The sequence below is a fragment of the Strongylocentrotus purpuratus genome, unplaced genomic scaffold (genome assembly GCF_000002235.5).
Source record: "Strongylocentrotus purpuratus isolate Spur 01 unplaced genomic scaffold, Spur_5.0 spur5_scaffold_7, whole genome shotgun sequence".
Classification (NCBI taxonomy): domain Eukaryota; kingdom Metazoa; phylum Echinodermata; class Echinoidea; order Camarodonta; family Strongylocentrotidae; genus Strongylocentrotus; species Strongylocentrotus purpuratus.
The window spans coordinates 3,841,888-3,868,417 of NW_022145613.1; the positions used below are offsets into that span (position 1 = coordinate 3,841,888).

Sequence of the window (26,530 nt, forward strand, 5' to 3'; positions counted from 1 at the left end):
TTTTGTCTAGTCCAGAGTGACCACTTACCACTCAAAAGCAGCCATCCTCGGTCACAAAGAAGCGACAATGATTACGTAATACCTCTTCTTCTGTATTTGTCGTGTCCATTTCTGTGTACATGTAGATTGAAATGTATATTTAGAATTGACGAAAGAAATATCGATCGGAAAATCGAGAGAGTGCGATTTGGGTCTGATCTCTAAAGGCAGCTGTAGTACGCAGGGTGAATCGAAATCATGATCCGGTTTGATGCTATTGTTATGATGGTAAATTGAAACGCCTCTTTACATTCAAATTCTAAAATAGAAATGATGCGGTCTAGAAGAGCACAGCAGGCATTGTAAACAAATGATAAGTGTGGGACTCAATAGAGTACTGAAGTGTGACGTCATATGGGCCAAGTCTTCAAGGTTGCTGGTTCCAAACAATTTTGTTTGTGTTAAACATGCATGTGGTGATCACAGCAGCACCAAACACTTAATTTGCCCTGTTCCAGCCCGCTGCTTGAATGATTTCACGACGAACCTCATGCGCAGGCTCTGTTGTTTAGAACCAGTAACCGGGACGACGATTAAGTTTGACGTTAGCACTTTGTTACTCTATGGTAGCGTTAGAAATGTGAAAGAGGTTTTTTGGTTGCCTTTGAATTTTATGCACATTTAGGTCTAAATACAGGTATAAAACAACAATTTTCTACTTTCTACATTTCCCCCATCTGATTTGGTACTGAAGCAGTCAATTAAAATGGTGGGGCCAAGTGGCCAACTTCCCATCAAACTCATTTCCGCGTGATCATCGTACTATCAAAGCCCAGAATTGTCACATGATTTAAAATATTATTCATCCCTGATACACTGATAAGGATAAATGGAATTTTCTTCGACAATTCATTACTAATTTATTACTAATTACATGGCAGAAAGATTAGGGTTTTGCCATCTCAAAACCCAAACTTTTATATACTGTATCTGAAGCTTTGATCGGAAGACATATATTTACTAATTCAAATCAATTAAATTGTCAGATTTCAGGTTCAAGCTGAAATCAAAGATTTGCAGCCAAATCAGTGATTGCGTAGCTTATTGTATGAGTACTATAGTAAAAACTGTTTACTAAATATTAATCATGGGTAAAATCTACCGTTTCATGAGTTTGAGGCGATTTAATGTTCAAATGAAGAAATTAGAGGGCGGTATGGTACCCGAACAGTTTTTTCATACTCGAACTCTATTATATCTCCACAATCACAATCACTGTAAGTTTCCCGTTATCAATCATCAAACCATCGATTATTCCGATTCTTAAAAATCATTTTCACAATTTATATGGCTTCATGACTGTCATAATCACTGTCATATTTACGGATATCATGTTGTGTACCACAATCATCTTCCTCTTCATTCAAATCACGCCTCCTATATATGACCTATCCCAATTATCAAAGTACTGTCATAATGATCTTATCATTGTCATTAATGTCTTATCGTTGTCCTCATTAGCTTACCATTGTCCTTATTATCTTGTTACTGTCCTCACTATCTTATCACTGTTCTCATTATCTTATCGTTGTCCTCATTATCTTGTTATTATCCTCATTACCTCATCACTGTCCTCACTATCTTATCGTTGTCCTCATTAGCTTATCATTGTCCTCATTATCTTATCATTGTCCTCATTTTCTTATCATTGTCATCATTATCTTATCATTGTCATCATTATCTTATCATTGTCCTCATTATTTCATCATTGTCCTCATTATCTTATCATTGTCCTCATTTTCTTATCATTGTCATCATTATCTTATCATTGTCATCATTATCTTATCATTGTCCTCATTATTTCATCATTGTCCTCATTATCTTATCATTGTCCTCACTATCTTATCGTTGTCATCATTATCTTATCATTGTCCTCATTATCTTATCTCTGTCCTCATTATCTTATCATTGTCTTCATTATCTTATCATTGTCCTCATTATCTTGTCATTGTTATAATTATCTTATCACTGTCCTCATTATCTTATCATTGTCCTCATTATCTTGTCATTGTCATCATTATCTTATCACTATCCTCATTATCTTATCATTGTCAATCTCCCCCAACAATGTCTCCCAGTATCGACTTCATCATCACCATTCTGATCACCATCATTATTGTCATCATTATCACGATCATTATCAAAATCACCATCATCTCAATCATCATAATCATTACCATCATTGTCATCATCATTACAATCATCATCATTATCATCCCAATCATTATCATCATCATCTCAATCATCATCTTTATCACTGTTATCATCATCATCATAATTATCACAATCATTATCATCATTAGCACAATTATCATCATCATCTCTCTGTGTGAAAAACATTAATTTCATGAAAACTACATCACAACAACTAACAAATTGATTTTGTTTCATGATATATTTTGTGTGAAATTGGTCCATTTCTTGGGCCCACATGATTTCAACAATTACAAAAAAACAAATGCTGAATTAACAACATAAGCTCACAACAGAAATATGCATAAATGAAGTCTTAAAAACAATGAATAACTTAAAAACATTCAAACCATTGTAATTGAAAATCGTTGAACCGACAATAAATTGTGTCAGTCCTATACATTAAATTATTTCAGACATGATAATAAAAAATCACTAAATTAAAAAGGACTTCCACAACAGAAAATCACAATTCAAATGGAGATGCAAATTAACTGAAAAATATCAGATTCTTGCTCTGCAAACTACTTCTATTTTAGAGTAGTTTTGATCATAAGATTCATGATTTCAATTTTAGTTTCTTTATTTTTATTTAAGGAAAATATAGTTTCCACTACACTGGTGGAACTAATGAATATTTCATCTAATGTACATAAATATGAATACATAAACATGCTGATTTGACATATATTATCTATTTTTTTTACAATTCTTTTCTCTTTCTATACACAGAAACCGTACGTTCAATCACTTATATTCTTTTAGAATGGTCTCCACTTTGATATTATGTTTTGAATAATGATTATCTTAGATTGCATTTTATGCAAATATCATTGCAGTATTTAGGAAATATGTCCAGATTTTAGGCAGAATCTGACATATTTGTTACATCTTCCTATATCTCCTTTCCGTACAAGACAGTATTTTCTAATTCATACCTTGTGAATTTTTAAACAAGTTGCTCAAACTAGAACATAACAAACCTCCACTTCTGAACAATTAGTTCCAATTTGTTGACCGAAAATGAAGCTCTTAATGACCCCTTCAAAATGAACTTGAAATCTAAACATCAAATATTCAGAGTCAGCCCCACAAAAATAAATTGTACCCTTCGCAACAGCAGTTTACTGAGAATAAAATTGGTCAATTAGACATCTTCAAATATTTAAACTGCAGAATTTAGCACCAAGCAATATATAAACTTCAACAAACCCAAATCCAGAAGGCAAAACTGTCAAACTTATTTTTTTCAAACCATCTTAAGGGCAATGTATGAATAAGTAAATGAAAAACAAACAACAAAGTTTGAAAGTCAATGCCGTAAACTTAAAAATCGCCATTTCCCGATGGCACATGTAATGCAGTAGAACGTCCCTGAGTGAGTCTGTACAGACTGGCTTTAAAAATCAAAATTAAATGAGGATTGACAGACATCAGTGATCAGTGCATAGAAATCAATCTTACGAGTGTGTTGCAGAGACTCGAGACTCCCAAACCATTGTGACATGCAGTCCAAACTGGAGAGTGTACGGTATAGATACTGTGTGATTCATAATACTTGACAAAAATTATACATTTTTGGTTCCGGAGATTCATGAGTTTACTTTGGTTCAAGCTTATACCTCATACCTTAATGTGTCACCAGTATTGATCAGTTGACTCAGAATCCCACATATTAGTCAACAGATATGTCCAAAAATTGTAAAATTATGAAGTAGTTTTTCTTTAATGGCTAAAATCAGATGATAGGAGAAAGAAAACCCCCATCCTTACATATTTTGGTATGTTCATGGAAACTCTATATAACTAAGCCAACACATCATTTATATTAAAAGCCATATTACATGAAGGACCTGTGGTATCGTGTTATCATCATTGGGTTTGAGAAGAATCTATAAAAGTCTTTAGATATCCTTGCTTGGTGTTTAATACAGGGTAATTATTTCCAAATTTAAGTCATTTTCTGGCAATCTCCACCCCATATCTTTATCTCTGCAACCACCCTTGAAGAGATACCTGAAAAATAAACATAGGCACGATACATGTACAGTGTTGGGACTCTGAAAAACAAGAGATTAAACATGATCAAGTTAAAGATTAACTCAGTAGCACATGATGACATCATCAAACTCTAAACAGATATTGCACTAATCCTAGGACACATATTCACTTCAAAGTTAACATAAAACAACGAGAAAAACCATACAATAATGCTACCGTGATGCTCCAATATCATTACTGACTATACTCTAAGATTGTCCCTATCGATAAAAGAAAAACATTAAGTTCAAATTGGCAACGCCAAAGATCTACAAGTTCAGCATGAAAGTCAGATGCCAATTTTTTTGCAAGACTGTATTCTGTGATTGTGAGTGTGGCACTTTGAAACATATCATGAGGTAGTTGTCACATACAGAAAGAATAATGACTTGATGATTAGATGACTGCTTGCTTGAACTTGTCCGATGCACATGGTAAGATCATACAAAATAATTTCTTGTCCCACACTTTAACGTTTGCCAAATCATACTAACTGAGAAGTATCATGAAGCCAATTCTTCATCCATAATGAAATAACTACCTTTACTTAAATTCATTCACTGGTTTCTCTAAAACATGTCAGCTACTTAATTGCCAATAGTAAAGAGATATCTACATTGATCTCGACTAACATGAAGGTTTCACCAAATTTTGGAAACTATTTGTGGAGAAACTGCTAATGCTTTTACTTGTTTAGAAAATTTCTTAAATTGTCTAAATCCATTTGGTTTGTTCAAAAATACCTTCACAAATTGCACTAACCTATTTCTGAACATGAAGTTCATTATCCCTTATCAATATCCCTACCTGTGACCAAAATAACTTTAGGTGACTGAGCAATAAAAAAGTATTCAAATCATTCTTAGATTCTCTGTTGCATAATGATAATGTACATACTTCAAGTTTCCCATCACACATAATAATGGGAAGAAAAAAAATTAACAATGGTCAGACAATCTAACAAGTAATATGAAAACAATCAACTGATGCCAGTGATAGTCAATTGATAAAAACGAGATTGAACAATTATGATTTGAATGACATCACAATGATTACTTCCAATGATATTCAAATGTTGATACAGTTTACAAAAGGTATAAAAAGAACTTTACAAATTGCAAAGGTAAAACATAGGGTAGGGAGGTTTATCAAACTTACAAATGGTATATAAAAATGGAGGCTCATATTCGGGGCAAGCAAGTTTGGGGATAAAAATGGAGTGAAGTGCAAAAAAGCTGAGATATCTCAGATTATTCATGGGAAGACAAGCTAGCTGTTGATGAGGAGGACATACTGGAGCAGAGGTTGCTCCTGTTGCCAAGGTGATCGCTGAAGTCGCCGATGGCGTAGCAGCCATCGAAGACCTTGTTGCTGTGGCGGCTGCTGAAACTATCTCCATCAAAGTGCTCGCTGAAGTCTCCGCTGCTGGGTTCACTGTTCACATGTAACCCATCTCCTATGGAGCCTTTGGATGTAAAGGATTCACCAACCAGGGTTGCTTCTGAAGGGTCATCTCCAAAGAGACTACTAGTGGTATCACCTGCCTGCATCAGACCGGTATCAAAGCACTCCTTCATGGTACCTCTACTACCAAACTGATCACCGATCCCACCGCTGCTACCATAACCCTCCGAGTTCCCACTCCTGACACCAGGACTGATCACAGAGAAAGGATGGTCGTCCGTGAAGAGCGTCTCACCAGCATTGTTCATGTACATCTCCTCCAGGAAGTCGAAGCAAGCAAGGGCCTCCTTCTCCTGATCATCAAAGCGATTGTAGAGAGAGAAGACGTCCATTTGAATCAGGGACACCCGGCAATATACAGATTGACGTACCACTTGTCTCTTCATTCCTGGAACAAAAGGCAGAAACATTATCATAACTTTTGTATTTGCAATGACTGAGACTGAAATTAGTTCATACAAACACATTAATGTGTCAAATCATTGGAATTTAATTTTTTTTATTTGTGCCAGGACTGATATTCATGAAGAACCAAAGCATTAAATGAACATGAATATGCATGATAAACCTGCACAAATACTTCAAAGTATAACAAACTGTAATAAAGCAAATGTGTTTGCATACCAGAACATCTTGGCTTTCCAAGGCAGCTCTATATTAAACCCCCAGTAGGGGATTTCTAAATCTTTATTTAGATGGTGAAGACTATTCCATTATTGTCAGAGGATTAGGACAAAATAATCTGCCTTCAGAGATTTAAAGCTACTTACCTTTATCACCGAGGAGCTTCATGAACTCTTTCTCATCAGGATGGCTGTCAAGAAGAGACTCACTGGATTCATCTAAGAAGCCATCCAGACCTCCTTCGCTATCATCGCTCTCAAAGAGAGAATCCAGAAGGTTGGCCCGTTCCTGATGGAGCAAAAAGAGATACACCAATCAACATGACAAGTTCACATGATGATAGCAGCTTAGTTGTTATAACACATTATATCACAGGTCATTACCAGGGGAAATGCTGGGGTAGAAATTCAAATATTTTGGTCACTGCCATTTGAAACAAATGTGTATGTCCTAACATTTAGGTAGAGGCCACAATATCAAACTTCCTAGGACTATACAAATATAACCTTGAGATTAAAAACATTTAAAAACACTTATCATATAGTCCTTTGATGTACTCTTGCAAATTGAAATCAAATCTAAATGAGTTTTACAAACATAGATATATGATTTGTAATTACTGGAATACCTAGACACTCTCCTTCCATTAGATAATTATTTACTGTATGATATATAGGAATATTATTGACAAAAGTCAAAATAATGCTCTATGTAGGAGACACAGGAGATCATGAGACTTCTGATTTTGTACTTACCTTTTCCGTGAGTTGTGCCTCTTTCTCTCGGTCGCTGCTCATCCCATCTTCATCACAAAAATCCTCAGCCTCAAAGTCCTCCATCATGTCAGTGGATACCAGAGGAACGTCATACTTCTTGGGATCCACCTCGTCATCTGCTGCTCTTCCTCCTGTGGCATCCTCAGGGTTGGACGACACAGAAGGCGCCATACTTCCTCTCCCGATGCTTTCTCTCCCGAGGCTTCCTCGACCAAGGCTTCTGCTGGTCGGCGTCCCAACATTTCCAAAATCCCCATTCCCAAACAAAAAGGAATTCTTAAGCCCAAATTCACTTGACTTAGCACTCCAACTGCCAATGCTGAGAGCATCAGATTCGCTTACAAGGAGTCCATTCTTGATGTCTTCAATCTCCTTCTGATCTAAGTGCAGTTCTGAGGACGAACCATTCTCTGTTCTTTCTGTCTGTTGACAGTGCCTTGTAACACTACCGTTACTCATCTGACATGGTAGTGCCGGATCAACCTGCAGCGTACTAGGACGCGGTTCATCTGGAAGGAAGACAGAGTCATTGTCAGAACCGCTGCTATTCGCAAGTTCAATCCCACTGGCACGTAGTCTCTGAAGAAGCCTAGGACTCAGCTTAGGAGACTGTCCACAGAGCGCTTCACCTCGTTGATCTAAATGGCTGGTGAAAGGATTCTTCTCATCATTTGGTGAAGGAGTCTGGTTTGGATTGTTATCTTTGTTAGGACTTTTAGAAGAATCATCAATGAAAGGCACATTGTCTACAACGAAGCTTGATTGTTTGGTCAGAGAAAAAACTTCTGTGAAAGCACTCTTGTTGGAATCTGATGGAGTTTCTGTCCTCAACATTTCGCTCCCTGCTGGTGATGTTTTAGGAGACTCTACAACGATTTCTTTTCTTGATGTGCCCTTTTTCTTACTTGAATCCCCTTTCCATGGACTTGGTTTGAAACCCTGTCTGATTAACTGAGGTATTTTACTTTTACTCTTGGACTCCTTGTTACCTGATTCAGGGTCCTTAGCACCTGTTGACTTAGTACATTCATTCCCTTTGCCTTTTCCTTTCCCATTCTTCACATTTGATTTCTTGGTCTTTCCTCCAGGCTTCTCTGAAGCTGCAGGACTGGCAACTCCAGACCGTGAGGGATTTGTATTAGGACTGTCTGATGCAGCTTTATTAGCAGTTTTTGTGAAAGCTTTGGGCATGAAAGTTCTCGTCAGCCCACTTCCACTCTTTTTGCTTTCATTTGATGAATGATTCTGCTGAACAGTTTTTGGTGATTTAGTACTAGTTGTGTCCATTTTCTTGGCACTTGCAATAGACTTGCTATTGGCAGCTTGTGGCTTTGGAATATTTGTATTAACCTTGTTGTTTCCACCACTTGGTATTCTTGTCCTTTCTGGTCTTGATGGCTTTGGTGGAGCTCTCATACTCTGAGATCTAATGAACGGACTGCTCAGCTTCTTGGGCCGGGTCAAATCATCCTTCGACCCTTTGGATTTTGGTTTCCCTCCTGGACGAGCATCCTCCAGTTTCACCTCTGCCATTATGCTGGACATGAAATCACACATGATGGATTTGTCACCTAAACTGAGGTTTGAACCCTCGACTTGCTGGTTCTCCTTTCTCCCCTCTGGACTGCTATCGCTGCTGTTGCTCCTGCTCTGGGCTTTCCGTTCCTTCTCCAAGAGTTCCTGCAGGATCTTCCTGTCCGCATCGCAGCTCACCCCTGATCTAGAATGGGAAGAGTCCTGTCTGGTCATACTGCCCACACTGCTTTGCCTGCTGCTTGGTGCCGTAGTGCTTGACCGTCCACCTCTGGTCAAGGGGTCTTCTGGTAAGGGATAGCTCAGGATCCATTGCTCACTAGATGCTGAACTGGCGCTCTCTGATCTCTCTAATGACTCCCTCACCTGCAAAATCAGTGAGAAAAAAAAAGTGTTTGAGCGCATACTTCATTTCACAGTCTACTGAAAGTTTGTAATTATTATATTGTAATATTATTCATACCTATTAATCTCTAAGTATTGAATTATTTAGGTATCATACCATCAGCAAATAAGAAGAGTATCAAATAGATAATTGATTTCTTTTGGTAATCCACAGGAATAATTTGATGGTTAATTTTCTTTGTTGTAGTATTTGTTATCAAACACTGTTTTCTTGTATTCTTCATTATTGTTACACCGTTTGGATTCCTGGAAACAAAATAAAATAAATAAATGTTTAAAATTAGTTTTTAGTGTCATTAAGAATGGAATTGTGGTATATACTATATATCTGTACAGAAGTAGTATCTAAAGCTGATATCTTGAACATAGAATACCAGCATTCTTTTGGACTGGTCCTTTTAAACCATGACGTAGTATGCACCTGCCACTTAAAAGAGATCAATTGATCTATTGAAGTAGTCAGCACATTTAGAGTCTGATTCACACATATGAGAAAAACAGATCTATATGTTATGGCTGCAAGCCAGGTGCAGTATCATGGATTCTAATCGTGTCTGTCTGACATGTAAAATAAGGATCATTGTATTTCAATATATTGGGTTGATAAAAAACCCTTTACATCTATCTGTTTTAGTCTCTACATTGTACATATTATTATGTAGAAAGAATAGGGCAATTTCAAGCCACATTAAATAAGCACTGTATCTCTTTATACATTCTAGTAATAGGTAAACTAAGACATCATTATCAATGAAGCATTTTGCTTTTTGGAAGAACCTTTATGTGCCAATACATTTTGTTCCACAACCTACATGTACCCACATTTTTTTTTAAATAAAAGAGAAGGTTTTCTCTACAACAATAGAAGATATTTGTTCTTATCCTGCACCCTATAGGGGTTAGAAGGGGTGTGATTATGACCCAATGGGGGCAAACTTACCCTCTTCCTATGCTCCTCAATGCTCTTATTTGGATCCCAGTCTGGTAGTTTAATGGGCGGAGTAGATCTGGCCTTCCACATATCAACAAAGTTAACACTCTCCTCCTCCTCCTCTGATTCTGAATCGCTGGATAACAGGTTGCCCTGGAAACAAGAAACAAGATGAAAATGATCTAAAACATTTCTTATATTCAAGGCAGAAGAAAAGAAGTACTGTAACACATGATGACTGGGGGGAAATGGTGAAAAGTATTGAAAATTAGAAAGTCATTTTGGAATATTTTCCCCTCATCCTGAAGATAAGTATGGAAACAGTCCTTTAACTATTCGCATAATATTCTTTGTTAATGACTCCCGTATTCAATGCAAAATCCAGAAATATGAATATCTGCAACCCTCTTTTTAGCATTTTAAAGGAGGCTAATTATCAAGAAACTCTATATTTACACTTTCAAGGAGATTTACAGAAGGCTCAAGGATATACTTACCCTCAGCATTCCAATATTAAAATACCATAACCTTGCAGATATAAAAAACATAAGCACCCCTCATTTTCATTTGATCATGGTTTGTAAAATAAACACAGTTTTCTGAAAAAATTGCCCCTGTATTTTTAAGGAATTTCAGAAAAATTGTGTGTACATTCTGCTGCTAAGTGAACCTTCACAGGTTTGTTGGGTGGAACAACAGAAGAATATACAATCTCGCAGCAGTATTGGCAGCCTTAATCCTGATCCTTAGTCCTAAACCTACACCTAACCTACACCTAACCTTTATCCTAACATTAACCCTAACCCTAACACCACACATTACCTTACACCTACACATAACCCTAAACCTAACCTTAACCCCAACCATAACTCTACACCTAACCTTACGCCTAACCTTAACCTAAACTCAGCTCCAACATGCACGGTGGAGTATTATTCTGCAGTAGAGCCTGACAGATTTCAGTGAAAAGTAACCTGATCTTACCAGTGGGGTAGAGGGCTGCTTGGAGGTAGAGCTGTTCTTGCTCGGTGAATCCCAGTCGGCCGATGATCCTAAGGAGTTAGCTGACTGGAGGGATTCCGTTGACATGCTCTGGACTGATGCCCTCTCCTCGATGCTCTGAGAACTACAAAGAGAGTAAGATGATATCATTGTTACATAATATTATCAAAGTATTGTAAGAGTCAGTATAAGATTAATAAATAGACAAGAGATAAGTGTCTGAGATAGCCACAGCAAGAGATAGAAAGGGAGATATCCAAACTAATAAAGTCTTATTGCCTGGCTAGGATTCAAACCTCATCCTCTTGATTGAGAGCCAGGTGGATGAATAAATCAAGATACAGAGACTTACAGACAGAGGGTAAGGGTGAGAAAGAGAGAGACATAGAAACAGAGAGAGGGAGAGAGAGAGAGAGAGAGAGAGAGAGAGAGAGAGGAAGAGAGAAAGAAAAGTGAGAGCTACATATAAAAGTATCATTTCTTTAAATTATAAATATTGAGGCCATAGAAAGAAAAAAATGTATATGTTGTTTCCATTTATCCATTATACACTAAAGATTAGAGCAAAATACAGAAGGATGAAAAAGAGAGAGTAAACCAACAATGCGAGGGAAGGCGTCAGACCAAAATCTAGTTCAGAGAGAACATTGCATCCCTATTCTATTCATGATGAGCCTAACACACTCATTCATGTTTACATTGATAATACACATGTACAAATCTCTGTTATCTTTGTCGCTATGGAAATGTATACATAACCTATCAAGACAAAAGTACACTGCAGAGTGGAGTGATGTATTGCAGCAGCTTCCCTCGTTTCAACACGTCTTTCATCCATCAACTTGTCAGCATTTATAGCTATCGAAATAATAATGGCATTCCCTTATAATATTTGATCTTTGATGGTTTGGTTTGATTGATTTGTTATGGGTGACTGCTTATGGCTTCAATTACTTTTCACCATACCTAATATTATTGTATACCTAGTACTATAAACAGAGATATATATATATATATATTTTTTTTATTTATTTATTTATTTATTTATTTATTTTTTTTTTTTTTGGGGGGGGGGGGGGGGAGTGAGGATACAAGATTAAATGATGGGTAAAAATTGGGCTTGATTCTAATCAGGCCAGAATCCTGTAAAACAGACCTTCCTCTCCTTATGTCACTGAAGACTGCCAAAATATCAAATTAATAAGGATGTCTGGTGCACACAAACCTCCAGTAATTTGCTCTAGACCCCTGGAGAAATGTTGATGTAGAGCCATGTTGGTTTGTTTAACCCATTGATTACTGAGTTTTATATCTCCCATAGGCTTCAATACAGGAGCCACACTATTCTAGTAAGTAATGGGTTAAATGAAGGGAGGGGCGGGTGGAATAATTCACCTCATCTATTTATAGACCTACGTGTGTCTACACTGCTAAAAAGAAGTCTGAGAAAGTATCAAGAATTTACACAGTGAATATGACAAGTGCCTTCACTCCAGTTTATATAAATGCAATACAAAACTGCCATATGTCCCTACAGCCACATGGTAAACAAACCACAAGAAAAAAAGCCAATTCAAATCATCATCTAACAGATTTGGCTCATTGGTGCTCAACCATTGGAACCAAATTGGAAAATAAATTGATTGGTAAAATGATACAAAACATTGAGAGGTTCCCTAGACCCAATCACCTAGATAAATATTCCCGAAGACCTTGCAACAAGGTGATTCAACGATTGCTCCTGTGAAAATTGATCCACACTTTATTTAATAATAATAATAATAATAATAATAATAATGGGTTCTTGTATAGCGCTCATGTCAGTCGAAAGTAGGCCTATATAAGTTTAGGGTTAGGGCTGCAAATATGTTTAGGGTTAGGGTTTTAGGTTAATAATATAAGGTAAAGTGTCCTGCAGTTGCCACAAAGAAATTGTGAAGGAGCTTGTGCCGTACAACCTCTAAAACTCACCTCATCTTTCCATTATTCATTTTGTACAATCCCATTGTCAACACGACCCAAAAGGCAAATGGAATTCCAATAAATCTTCTGTCACAAAGAGAATTCCTTCACGTCCATGGTTGTGTAGCAGCAAGGGAGAATTGCAATCAAAGGCTATCCATCACAGGATTCCAAACTTCCTTCCTAGTTGCGAAATGTACAAGGCCAAAAACATCCACAGATATGCATACATACATATCCTCATTATAATGCAGTATATATATATGCCAATTTTTACTTCAAAGGGAAATACTCCATAATCCAAAAGTTACATCCTTTATAGATCCACAAGGAAATCCAGACTTGCATGTGGATTGAGATACGGAGGGGTCCAAACTTCAAACTGAATGGTTGGAAATATACCGTCCTCTCAGTCTTCTGTTAAAAGCAGACTGTCTTGCACAGATCATATTCAGCCAAGAAGACCATGCTACCTCACTTTGATCAAGATTCGTTTTGAAACAATGAGGATGACAAGTTAATTCAGTGTTTATACCAGTTTCATCACATATATCACAACAGAAAAAAATGTACATGTATGTTGCAGCCTTAGGCCAGGGTATGAAGTTCATTGCGGCGATGATCAAAACAGGAGATATACCCTAAATTCTGTCGGATCAAACTCTGAAATATGTCCGCCATCTGCAAGTTCTAACTGATGATATCCTCCTGTTTGAATACATTAACTCAGTAAGAAATGCAATACTGGATCTCTAGTTGAAGACATCACTCTGCACTCACAATCACACTGTCACAGCTATGGTATCACTCTGTCCAATGACAACCCGCTGAGTGAACAACTACAAGGTGACACTAGCCATTTAACTAGGTTTACAACCAATGAAAGGAGAGATCCTGAGAGATGGAGGGAGAGAGAGAGAGAGAGAGAGAGAGAGAGAGAGAGAGAGAGGGGAGGGAGAGAGGGGGAGAACAGAGAGAGAGAGAGAGAGAGAGGGGAGGGAAGAACAGAGAGAAAGAGAAATAGAGTGTGGGAGGGAGAGAGAGAGAGAGGTAAATAAAAAGAACAGAAAAGGAGAGGGAGAGAAAGCAGAGAGAGAGAGAGAGAGAGAGAAGAAACAAAGAGAGAGGGATGAGAGAGAAAGAGAATAAACAGAAGAGAGAAAAATAGAAGAGGCAGAGAATATATATATCAGGTAGAGAGGGAGAGAAGCGAGTGGGTGGAGAAAGATGGATGGATGGAGAAAGGGTAGGAAAGAAAAAAAATGAAAAAGACAGAGTGAAAGAGATTGAGAGGGGGGGAAAGAGTGAGTGAGAAGCCAGGGGAAAGAAAAGAGAGAGAGAGAGAGAGAGAGAGAGAGAGAGAGAAAGAAAGAGAAAGAGAAAGAAGGAACTAGACAATCAATTGGCCCATCATGACATAAAGGACCTCAGATGACACTTAAAACCAGAGATGAATGTAACCCCCGCTGATATGACAGATCTCCCTGTACGCTGCATTGTGCAGCCACTCACGGCTAAGTTCACGTTCACAATGAGATGCCTACCATTCACGACAATAGAATAACTTTGACTCTAGACCGACAAGTGCAGGAGCGCTGTTCCCATTGCCTGATGTACCTGCATATGCTTGTGGTGCGCAGCCCCTTTGCATGGCTGCATAGCTGGGGATAAATTAATGGGAATCAACCTCAACACCCTCTAAAAATGGGGTTATACTTGATTTCAGCTTTCAGAATGGAAAATGAAGAGCTCAATGGCACTTATTCACATAAGATCTTGAAAAGTGGAGATTGATTCGTCCATATGTTTGGTCTTCATATTGTCTTCATGGCCACAGGCTACATAAGGACATGCAGGCTTGCTAAAGATATGATCCCATTGAGGAGATGCTCACTGGAGCACTCTTTCACATGTAGTTGTAATAAAAGGTTCATGTAGATAACAAGGAGAGATATGAAAAGTCTAAACAACCCACATATCATTCATATTATGATGGAAATGATGAAAGCAAAACATTTGTGATGATTTTCTACCATTTCAAAATCAGTGTTAATACCATCATAACATGCTTGGTGCAAGTTTCAAGCACAGTCAAATGAGTACACAAACAACTCATTATGATGAAATAAAAAAAATTAAGTAAAAAATGACGGCCATAAATATGGCAATGAGAATAGACTGCTTTGAGGAATTTCATTTTAACCTCTAGTGCAGCACTCTGTTTTGAGTGCGGATTACGAATGAAAAGGATAAAATATTGCTGGTATTTTGCCAAATCAAGAGCACAAAGTCTGCAATAGAATAAGAATGAGAGGGCAATTTTAAGAGGAGTATCAATATTGATAAATGTCATATCGGGATAGTTAGAGATATTCTATTTGTGAAGAACTTCATAAATATTGACAAAACCCTGGACCCAAGTTGTTGCCTCAGGGGGAAAGATATGTTTTCCTCCTTACTATGAAATAATTCTGAAACTCATACAATTTATTATTTGCCATTAATATCAGGACGGAAAAGTCACAGGTTGTTATTTCCCCTTCATAATGGTTAAAGGGAATTTCTTCACCTGAAATAAAACCTGTTAAATAATGTATAAAAATTCAATTTATATAATTTTTTTTTTAGGGGGGAGGGGGATGTATTTACTTTCAAGTAATTCCTGTATCATATGTAGATTGTATGAAAAGAGTTCTGAAAATGGTGCAGACCATGAGAACTGTTCAAAATGTTTGCCGCAAGTCCCCATTAAATACCCCAAAATCCTGGACTTCAGCAACCTTTGTTACCTTTTCCAATACCCCTCTACATGCAGTGAGCTTTTAAAATCAATATGGATAATGATGTTCATTAATTCAGGATAAAAATACATCCATACTGCAGCAGCTTTATGTCATAACATGGATATCCATGGTCATAATAACGCAACAGCTGAACAGATCATGCTCACTAAAGCCCTAGGATTTATGCAGAGCATGATAGAATTTGCATTACGCAAAGCATACCAGTACAATTGTGCAATGGTCAATATTCTGCGCTACACTGTTTTGTAATGCAAGCTGATGACTGGTGTTATGTGTTCAGCAAACATTGATGAGTAAGGACTGAAATATTTTCACCTAAATATATCAAAATGTGTGAAATGAAAAACAGGATGCCTTTATATGGTTCCTAGATAAAGATAACTGGACATAGAGTCTTTAACCATGCTTATATAGAAGGATAAATTGTATGTGGTTTGAAAAATCATGGCCTTCTACAACAATTTGGTCTTGTTTTGGGCCGGGAGGTAGTTATCTCATATACTATGTCATTCTAGCTTTGAAAAACCAAAGATAAGATATCTTTGATTACTAGCATTAATTCCACTACCAGAAGGCAGAAATGTACATGTATGTATTTTCATTTGCTTATTTATTATATCCATGACAGAACCATCAGAATACCCCTGCACCTGCGTCTCAAAATGGTTATCTCTTTACAATAGTTTAACATCAGTTATTCACAGGAGTAATCCGGGTCATGGTTTAATACTATTGTGACTAGACAATTTCTGTCTCTGATTGTCCCATTTAACAACGAAATTGATGGGATCAAGCCCCCTTTGTGGCTAAGAATGTCTGGTTTGCTGATGATAATGTTTTGATAAGGACCTACAATCCCTACTGCATTCAAAAGTTGTTACGCTCAATTCAAAGTGTCTGTATTTTGTTAGCGCACCAATGTCCTGTTTTATTAGCTTTATTAGTTTAAAAAGAAAGACATTCATTTCCAAATTTTTTGGATTTTTTTTTGTTTCGATCTGCAAGGATCCTGCCCTAAAATATCCTCTCAGGGCCTGCACTTTTCCATGAGTTACATGTATATTGATTTTATATTATCATGCTATATTACTAACTCACAATAAAAAAAAATGTTGAAAACATATACATGTTTGGTAGTTACAGTTCAGGAAAATAATTCTTATCTGCTAGAACTCAAATAACAAGGAATAGGTACACAAAAGGAGTGGAACGTAAGCTATCTTTCATATCTTGCTAGGTGCAGCCATAGCTAGAGGACCACGTCCTGTTTTGTTTCTATACAACCCTGCCATCTTCTCAAACTAAAGTCTCTCCGAATGACCCCATCTTGAACAGACTGTATCACATCAGGTACACAACACAATCTGCTGTATCTAGAACGGAAGATCAGTACTGAAATCTCATGACAAATCAACATAGTACCACTACCAGAAATTTCATTTGAATTACAGGTTACCATAGCAAAGTATTATCACTGCTAGAAAAGAAAAGCTAACCTTATGTGTTGAAAGGTAATATACATTTAGCAGAAATGCTTTAATCTCAAGTCTGTCGATCTCCAAAAACCAGCAGAAATGTTTATCACCATAGAGCAGCAAATAATGAAATTCCTTGCAGGCAAATCTGTAAGATGCTCCTGTTAATCATGGTTCTCCTTACTTGTACAAAGCAAATCATAAATGTTGAGTGAAAGAGATATCAGTTTGATGGATATCAAACTGGCCTTCGGAGGGGAGACGCAGAAGTCAGAGTAACAAACATAATCCACAAAAGAGCACAAAATGGGAGAGTATTCAGAATCCATTTGCATTATGTGAAAGTATTGTGAGACATAAAAGAAACACAATGTCCTTGGGTTCCTTTTTGTGAAGCAGTGCAAGATAACTCCTCATTCTAAATCCAAGAAGGTTTAGCAGACCTCTAATGAAGATGGTGATCTTATGTGTGTGTGTGTATGTTATGGATTCCAGAGTCAGACTAACGTCAGCTCCGGATGTGACAGAACAGACAGGACAGAGGATGGTGATAGGAGAGGAGAGAAACAGAACATAACACAGGAAAGGAGAGAGATGGAAAGAAAGGGAGAGAGATGGAAAGAAAGAGAGAGAGAGAGAGAGAGAGAGAGAGAGAGAGGGAGAGAAAGAGGGAGGGAGGGATAGCGAGAGAGAGAGAGAGAGAGAGAGAGAGAGAGAGGGGGATAGAGAAAGAGAGAGAGAGAGAGAGAGAGGGAGGGAGAGAATGAGGGAGGGAGGGATAGCGAGAGAGAGAGAGAGAGAGGGGATAGAGAGAGAGAGAGAGAGAGAGAGAGAGAGAGACAGAGAGAGAGAGGGGGAGAGAAAGATAGGGTATTGATAGAGAGAACTGGAAAATATAAGAGTCTGAGAATGGCAGAAAGGAATAGATGGAATGAGAGCTTTCAAGATAGATACTGTTTAAAAGTGAGGATAAAAAAGGAACACAAGGTAGAGGTAGAGACAGAGAGAGGGGAGGGAGGGAGGAGCAGGTAAGGATCATGCAGAGACATTGATAGCTAGAGGAAACAGAGACCAACAGGACACGGAGAAGTATATGGATGAAAACAGAGGCAGAGGAATATATACAGGAAGAGAAGATGACAGATAGAGCTAGATGAAAACAAATACCCAAGAAATGAAGACACCATCTCGGATGAACAACAGTAATGCAGGGACAGCCTCATGTATACCTTAATGACTGACAGATAAGAAACAAGAGATCAACTTAAAGATAATATTCAGGAACAGATCTCCCTCACACAGTCCCATCATTATTCTAGAGCCTTCGTTTACGAAGATCAAGTTCCGCCATATAGAATATCTTTTCCTTTAAGTAGGAAAAAAATACTGGCCTAAATCGAATGAAACATATCTTTAAGCAGTAATAAACTTTAAATTAGTCATTTGTAATACAAAAGAGTCACAGATATTTATTTAAAAACATTCATTACAACAGATCAAGATAAGAAACCGGAACATGGATTTTCTTTCCAGTTCTCTCCAGTTTTCAAATGCCCTATGAAACATTGTTGTGTCAAGATATCAGAAATGCATATGTTTCCCTCACTGTCATAGAGTTCACATTCAAAATACCTGAAGGTATTTTTTGTATAAAATTCTTTAAAAAAAAATCTCACATAACTGATGCTGTAAAATATTGCTTTCAAAAGGATAATGTCTAGTTCTTAATTTGAAATCATGAAAGTGACAAGACAGATTCTCGCTGCTGTCCTACAACCGTGTATGCCTGAACGTTGCCTTTAAACCTGAGCTCTGTGGCAGTTGTCAAACGGACATGTAATGTAATGTAAGAGGAATTTAAAAACGAACAGGACATCTTCTACTGATGTACCTAACCTCTCAACATGGCTGAGCTTAATACCAAGCTATGCATGGAATGAGACTATGTGTCCTTCATAGCAGGAGGTATAGATGAGGCATTGATGGGAGGAAGACAACGGGATAGATGAGACAACAGAGAGAGAGAGAGTTATACACATGAGGTATGTTTTCATCAGCTCGAGATTGCCAAATAGCCTGGTATTTCTGATTTGGCAGGATAAGCCCGAAGTTACAAATTGCGTCTTCATCAGCTCAAAACTCAAAACTCAAGCTCGAGATATTTTGCTCACGTTCGCTCATAGAGCGAGTCTTCAGGCTAGTGAAGACGCACCAGACAAATAGCCGGATATTTTGCAAACTAGCCCATGATTTATTGGGATGATTATTTCGAGCAAATATCCCGCTAATTGCAACTGTGGGCTAATGAAAACGCAAATTAGCTGGATAATATGCGATCGGGATATTTAAAATAGCGGGTTATTTGGCAATCTCGAGCTGATGAAGGCGGGCCTATGGAGAGGAAGATATTTAGCCTTTCAGAAATAGAAGAGACTTACAGAGAAGCAATGTAAATGATTAATACATAAAGACTGCCAGAGACCACATACATCGTACAAAGACTTCTAAATTAGTGAAAGATGAAACACAGCTGGTAAGGAAGTGATTTCACAGCGGCAACTATCTGGAGAGTGAGACATGTCAAGAAGAAAACCTCAAGTGAGTCTCAAGAGGCCGATAATATCTTGCTGTACCCCTGACCATTAATTTAATTACATACAATTAACACCCTCATTATTCAAAACCTTACCAAGTTTTGTAATTGTTAAGTATTACATTTAAAAGCATTCAACAAAGGCCCAAATTTAACCAGACCATTCTTGGGTTATGAAAAACACACAAAAACAATTACAAAACTTACAAGGGGTATGAATAATTTAGTTGTCAAAATGTATAATCTACTCTGCGATTTGCCAGAGAAAATAACTCTAAAAGTCGTCTCCAACTGAAATATTCCATGAAATAGATTCAATATTGATGATCAGATTTAATGAGAGTTGATTATTTTTTCCCTTCATTACAATATTATCAATCCATTATAGCTGCATTCATAACCAGGAAGCTTTCTTCTGTCATTTGAATTCAACCAAGCTGTAATCCTATTTCTCAGTGTAATCTGTTCTGCATGAATCAATGATGGAAAATCACATCAACAATTCCATTCACAATATCTTTCTTTAGGGATTCAATCTATATTCAGAATCCATTAGTGTTTTTTTGTTTAAATTGGTTATTTGCAATATGCATAAATTTGTATATCACTGAATGTAATATAATGCAATGGTGAAATTGGTTAATCTGACAAAAGTTCTCCAATACAGACGGCATATTTTATGTCGACATTTCATGATTTTGCTTTAAAAACAGATTATATGCACGCCATGTACTCACGTAAATTCAACCATGTCTCCCATAGCATCCCTGCCACTTCTGAGATGCTCAGGTGTCATCTGCCGTCTTCCTGGCAACCGTGGCGATGAGTCCAAAACTGGCACATCCACAGCCTTGCTTGATGTTGCCATGGCGGCTAGAGGGCCACGTCCTGTTGCATGGTGCGACACCAGAGGGCGGTCTGCAGGAGATGGTGCACCTATCTTGGAAAGTTGCGTCATCTTGGCCCCCAGAGAGCATCGTCCAACCTCGCCGCGGTTGAACTGCATCTTGGTCTTCTGAAGAAGAGACTCTGTTGCTTCTCTACTCGTCCTGACAGGGATCTGTTGCCTTATCTTCTCTCCTCCCGCTACATTTCCCTGTACCTTCACAGAACTCTTACTCCCTTCATCTCTCCTAGCCTCCACCTCTCCCGTTGACAGTACTGGTTTTGAGGCACTTTCGTCCTTTGTTCCCGCTGTTGTACTGCTTTCATCTCTCATTACTGCTTTGTGTGTTTCCAGTCTCTCCAGCACTGCCTCTCCACTCTGCGCTGATTTCATCACATCCACCGCACTAACATCTGCTTTAGCAATTGATCCCACACTCTGCGACAGACCCGCTCCAGATGGCTTACTCGTTGCCAAGGTTAGAGCAGACGGGATGGGGAATGGTAAACTTGACTTTCTGCACGTTTTTGGAGATTGGATTTTGCCAGCGAAATGCTTAGGAGAGACCTCTCCATTTGTTCTGTTTCCATATTTTGATAAAAGCTTTCCATCTTGTTCTTTTACTTTGCCATCTGGAGCTGTCATAAATGATGCGACTCTTGAGTCTGTATCTTCACTTTCATCAACCTCCACTTTCCCATCCCCTCTCTTTTCGTTTCCAACCAACCTATATCCCTCCATCTGTGACTTGCGTTTCCAGATTGGATCAGACATGTCATTAGGGTCATTGTCTCTCAGCTGAGGCAGTTCTAGACTATTTACAGGCTGACTCTCTGCTGTTTTCTGACAAAGATGCTTGCTGCCCTCTCCTGGCAACATCTCTACATTCTCATTCACAGACTCAGCTGCTTGTTGCCTACTCAGCTTAGGTTTTACTTGAGCAGTGCTTGTTACACTTTCTAGCACATCCTCATCAGACTTTGTCTTTTCAGCTGAATACCCAGTACTGCTCTTCTGCACCTGTGCCGTTATCCCGCCAAACTTAGACCGTGTGATGCTAGAATTCTGCACAGAATATGCCCCCTGTTTTCCATCATCCCTGACCGGTAGATGTGAGACCCTTCCACAAGCCATTTCATTCTCTTGAGATAGTTGTAAGTTCCTTTGTGCCTCGTTAATGGCATCCTTGTCTCTCATACTCAGAGCAGGAACCTGATTTTTGGCAGGAAGTTGCGCAGTGTCTCTTCTACCATTCTTAACCTTCTCTTGATACCTATCAATAGCCTTGTTCACATTGCCCCTACCAACAGAACTAACAACGTCCACATTGCTGTCTAATTCATGATCTCTTTCTGGATGATGTGTACCGCCACTGTGCTGCCGACTCCGCAAGTATCTAGAATGTTGATAGTCTCTTTCAGACGGTTCAATGTCTGTGGTAGGTGGTGACGGGGTGTCAGGAGGGAATTGAGAGGTCCTATCCGGAACCTTGTTCCCGCCATACTCAGGCCTCCATTGCAGATGATGTTCTTGTCTTAGAGGACTACTGTGAGAGAGAACTGTTGGTGGAATCCTCTCTAAAGTTGTTTCCATGCTCTCTACGCTTGTTACGCTACTTGTGCTGTCCATTAGATTTAGATGTCTTGGGGATGTAGCACTATTGAGGGAATCACTGCTTGCGTTGGAAGCACTCGGTGAAAAGTTCTTGGCAAGTTTCTGACGTTGCAGGACGGGTTGGCCATCGTTAGCTTTTCTTTTCTGCTGGTGATTTGCTTTAGGCTCCAGCGTTAGACTTTCAAAGCTTTTAACACTGGCACTGATCTCCTGTAGCTCCTTGAGAAGACTTTGAGCATAATGGAACGGTGCATGTACATAAGGCTTGGTGTACTGATCGCCAAGGACATATCCGTTGCGCCCATCTGGCACCTCTGGTGGCGAGTTCCTTCCGAGCCTATCCTCTCCCATAACCTGCATCTTGGCAATCCTGGCCCCCAGGCTTCCACTGAAGGGCAAGTTACCATTCAAAGTCTCATCGTGGACACCCATCCTCAATGGAGTATTCGGCAACGACGAATGCCCGATGGATGATGGAAATGCCTCTGGAGGACTTGTGGTCCACGAGTAGTCTTCCATACCCATCCCCTCGCCTGCACCCTCCACCCCTTGCACTTCACACTGGTATGGAAGGAAGGGGAACATCTGATCCAAGCCCCTGTGCCCTGGTGTCCTACCCTGCTGCATGGCTTGACGCGGAGAGGATGGTGCCGGATAGTTTGCCGGAGCCGATAGCTGCCGATAGATCTCCTGAGGTAGAATGCGTTGTTGCTGTAGCTGCTGCTGGGAATGGTGATGGCGGTATTGCTGGTATTGCTGTCTGACTAGCCTTTGATAACTGTCACATTGAGGATTGGTTTCTTTGGACTGGTCTGATGTCTTTACGGGGGAACCACCGGGGGAACCACGATGGTCAAGCTGCAAATACAAAAGATTGAAGATTACTTAGTAGGAATAATTCATGCATTTGAATAGTATTTGTTGGTATCCCTAGTTCTGTAAATAATACTAAAGTTAATAAATTTCATGTAAACAATTTCTGGACAGATAAAATTAAATTCAAAATCAGTGCCTCCAATTCATACAACAGAGTATTCAGTTGTAACTGTCTTACAATCTCACTGTCAATAGTCATCTCAAACAAGGTTGCTGTTTTTAAAGTCATTCTGAAAAGACTTATTTCTTTGCATTAATAATTTTAAAAGAAAAAATCATTTCAGAAAAGTATTTTTCATTTCAATTATGTCTAAAGTTGTTCAGATAACAAAATAGTTCCATGGTGATGGATACACGCTTATACAGCTAGATGTACTTCTAAGGAAGGATGCGAACCTAGCCTTGACTTTACGAGTTTGCCATGTCATGATTTACTTTTCCTTCCTAAGATTTAGATACGGCTGATTTGGAAATTTGATATTGTGGAAATGCAGGTCAACTTTGGGTGCCTGAGTGCTCATTAAATACTGCGTTACTTCAAATAAGATTTTGAGAGTGAATGTATTTGCTTCATTTTTCCCTTTTACAGGCTACTGGATTTTTGCCAAGTTGCCAAGTTAACATGTTCATTTCCATAGACATTTTTGGAATATAAATCATGAAAGATTTTTATTTGAAAAACCTGAAAATTGGTCATGCTCCTTCAAATTAGTCCAATTTTTAGAGGAAACAGAGACCAACAGGAGAAGGAGAAAGTATACAGATGATAACAGAGGTAGAGGGATAGAAAGAGGAAGAGAAGATGACAGATAGAGCTAGATGAGACACCCGGTAGAATAAAAAGTCATAGTGGCAAACCACAGGTCATGGAGCTACATTTTTAGTTCTTGATGGTTCACAGACGTACCTTCTTGACAGCCTGGCCCTGGAGCAAGTGAGGGCTAAGCGGTGGGTCCTTTCCACTATCTGGGGTTGACCCGGTAGGACCAGGCTCTGATAGTTGGTGCTTGGTCCTCAGTGGATGGGTGAAGGGTGCATAGAGACCAGGTGAGGCCGGTGAGGGGGAGGAATGGGTCGAGGCTGAGGGTGTAAGGACCGGTATTGAACAACCTGCCAGGCCAGGTGAGGTACTGCTGTAAGAACCATATTGCTGATGAGAAGAAGACTGCGGATGTAAGAATGAAAGGAAATGAAGAAAATAAAAGGATGGAAAATTACATATTTTATCACACAAAAAGAGAGAAACCAATAGGGGGAGAGAGAGAGAGGGGGAGAGAGAGAGAGAGAGAGAGAGAGAGAGAGAGAGAGAGAGAAGGGGGAGAGAGAAGGGGAGAGAGAGAAGGGGAGAGAGAGAAAGAGAGAGAGAGAGAGAGGGAGAGAGAGAGAGAGAGGTGAAGTATGCATAGGGCAGGATGAGAAGAAAAGGAAGTAGAAGGAGACAAAATGGTCGGGGAGAGGAGAAAGAAGAAGTAAAGAAAGAGGAGAAAAAACAAAGACAAAAAGAACCAAGAAAAGAAGAAAAAGAAAAAAAGGATGGGGAGGAGAAGAAGAAGAAGAAGAAGAAGAAGAAGAAAAAGGAAAGAAGATGATGATGATAAGGAGGAGAAGAAGAAGGATTAGACTTACCTGTAATGGGGAAGGGATGGGTTGTTTGAACCTATTCTGATCAAAGAGGCACCTTAGATTCCGATTCTGAACTTCCAGATCTCGCACTCTACCATGGAGCTTCAGGCACTCGTCACGCAGATCCTACAAGAGATGACAGAGAAAGAGAATGGTTTAAAGATGTCCTGTTATATATGCATTATAAAATAGACCATGGCAGAGACTACAATAACTATTCAATCTCATTCCAAATGAACTTCACATAATGCAAAATATTTGAACTTTTTATAAATATTATTTTCTCCAAACAGCAAATGCCAGGTGCAAATCTGCATTCTGGCACAAAGAGATATAAACTAAATGTAAGGGGTTAGGAAATTACCATGTGACCTGTAGAGGGCGGAGTGCTGAGACAAGCCAGCACTCTTTGCTTGGCCCTCTCACAGGTGAGTTGACCAAACTTGAACCACTGTTATGTTTAGTAAATATTAATATTGTTATGCTAGAGATTTGTTATGTACATATGTGTATTGTGTCAGAACGATTTCAGTAGTTATTTTGATGTATCATGTGGGTTGATATGATTATATTGGAGACGAGGATTTAATGTTAAACTGTGTGATGCTTAGCGCTTTGATTTGTTATATGCATTTACATTGTAGTACATGGTTATGTACACTAATAAGTTGAACGCGCGGTACCAAAATTGGGTGTAGTGCGTGCGCGCTAATGTTGTGCCTGGTCCCAGAGCCAGGACCAGGACCAGGGTACGCCCTAATTGATGTGATGAGTATAAGTCTTGGTTTAGGAATGAGGTCAGTAAGAACGGTAGGGAGCATAGAAAAGAAGTGCTTATAATAGAAGTTGAGTGTTTAAAAGTATTGCATGTTGTTTGTATTTTGGTTGCTAAGCTAGGGGATATTAATTATGGCACTTCAAACAGTGAAGATCGAACTTTGTCTGACTATGTAGCCATTTCAGGGTTTCTAGCGCCCTCTATCATTGTAAACCTTATTTCTCATTTTGCAGATTGCTATAAAAGAATATTGTTACATGTTAAATTGAGATGGAATAATAGGAGTAAGAGCAATGTTTAGGGTTAGACCAGGAGATTATTGGAGTTTGTTTGGAAGCAAGAAAAGTATGGAAGATAAATATTTGAATTGGATTGGTTGATGAAAGTGTATTTGATGCAGATATAAGGAGATTTATAGTTTCCAGGATTTATCAATGTTTCAGGACTTGGGATATTCTGATATTTAAAAGCAGAGATATTTTGTCTTTGTTCCATTATTATTATATATTGTTAGTTTCATTATTCATTCTTTAATATGTGCTTACTGTGAAAAGGGGGAACCAGGATAGCCCTATTTAAGTTTATGTTATTAGGATATTTGCATTGTCTTAATATTACAATGTACAAGTTAAAGGTATAGTTTATTGAACAAGAATTAAGAAGTGATATTGAGGTCACATGATAAGGTTATTAAACCTAGCTTGGTGTGTTGGTTTATCCAAATATGTGAATGTATTGCTTTATATGAGGTTTATATTGACTGTTACTTCCAGTTGTTTAAGTATTTGGGTCAGGTATTTACCTGTGTTAATGTTAAGAGTTTCAGCTACATTGTACTGTGGCAATTGGTTTTTAAAGGGCAAATTTACTCGTTTAATATTTGATAACATGACATGTTTTGGAGAATGCATG

General features: G+C 38.5%; 1 protein-coding gene across 1 annotated transcript in view; it reads right to left on the reverse strand.

The window, feature by feature from the left end:
• Positions 1 to 2,415: 2,415 nt before the first annotated feature.
• Positions 2,416 to 26,530, reverse strand: part of LOC100888199 — a 72,625-nt gene continuing 48,510 nt past the window's right edge. Inside the window, exons 6-13 of the mRNA XM_030974585.1 lie at positions 24,844 to 24,966; positions 24,125 to 24,382; positions 20,579 to 23,199; positions 10,990 to 11,131; positions 10,015 to 10,158; positions 7,116 to 9,035; positions 6,507 to 6,648; positions 2,416 to 6,124 (exon numbers count right to left, since the gene is read on the reverse strand). Coding sequence (XP_030830445.1) covers positions 5,523 to 6,124; positions 6,507 to 6,648; positions 7,116 to 9,035; positions 10,015 to 10,158; positions 10,990 to 11,131; positions 20,579 to 23,199; positions 24,125 to 24,382; positions 24,844 to 24,966 — 5,952 coding nt within the window. The 3' untranslated portion in view covers positions 2,416 to 5,522. The remainder of the gene's footprint in view (positions 6,125 to 6,506; positions 6,649 to 7,115; positions 9,036 to 10,014; positions 10,159 to 10,989; positions 11,132 to 20,578; positions 23,200 to 24,124; positions 24,383 to 24,843; positions 24,967 to 26,530) is intronic.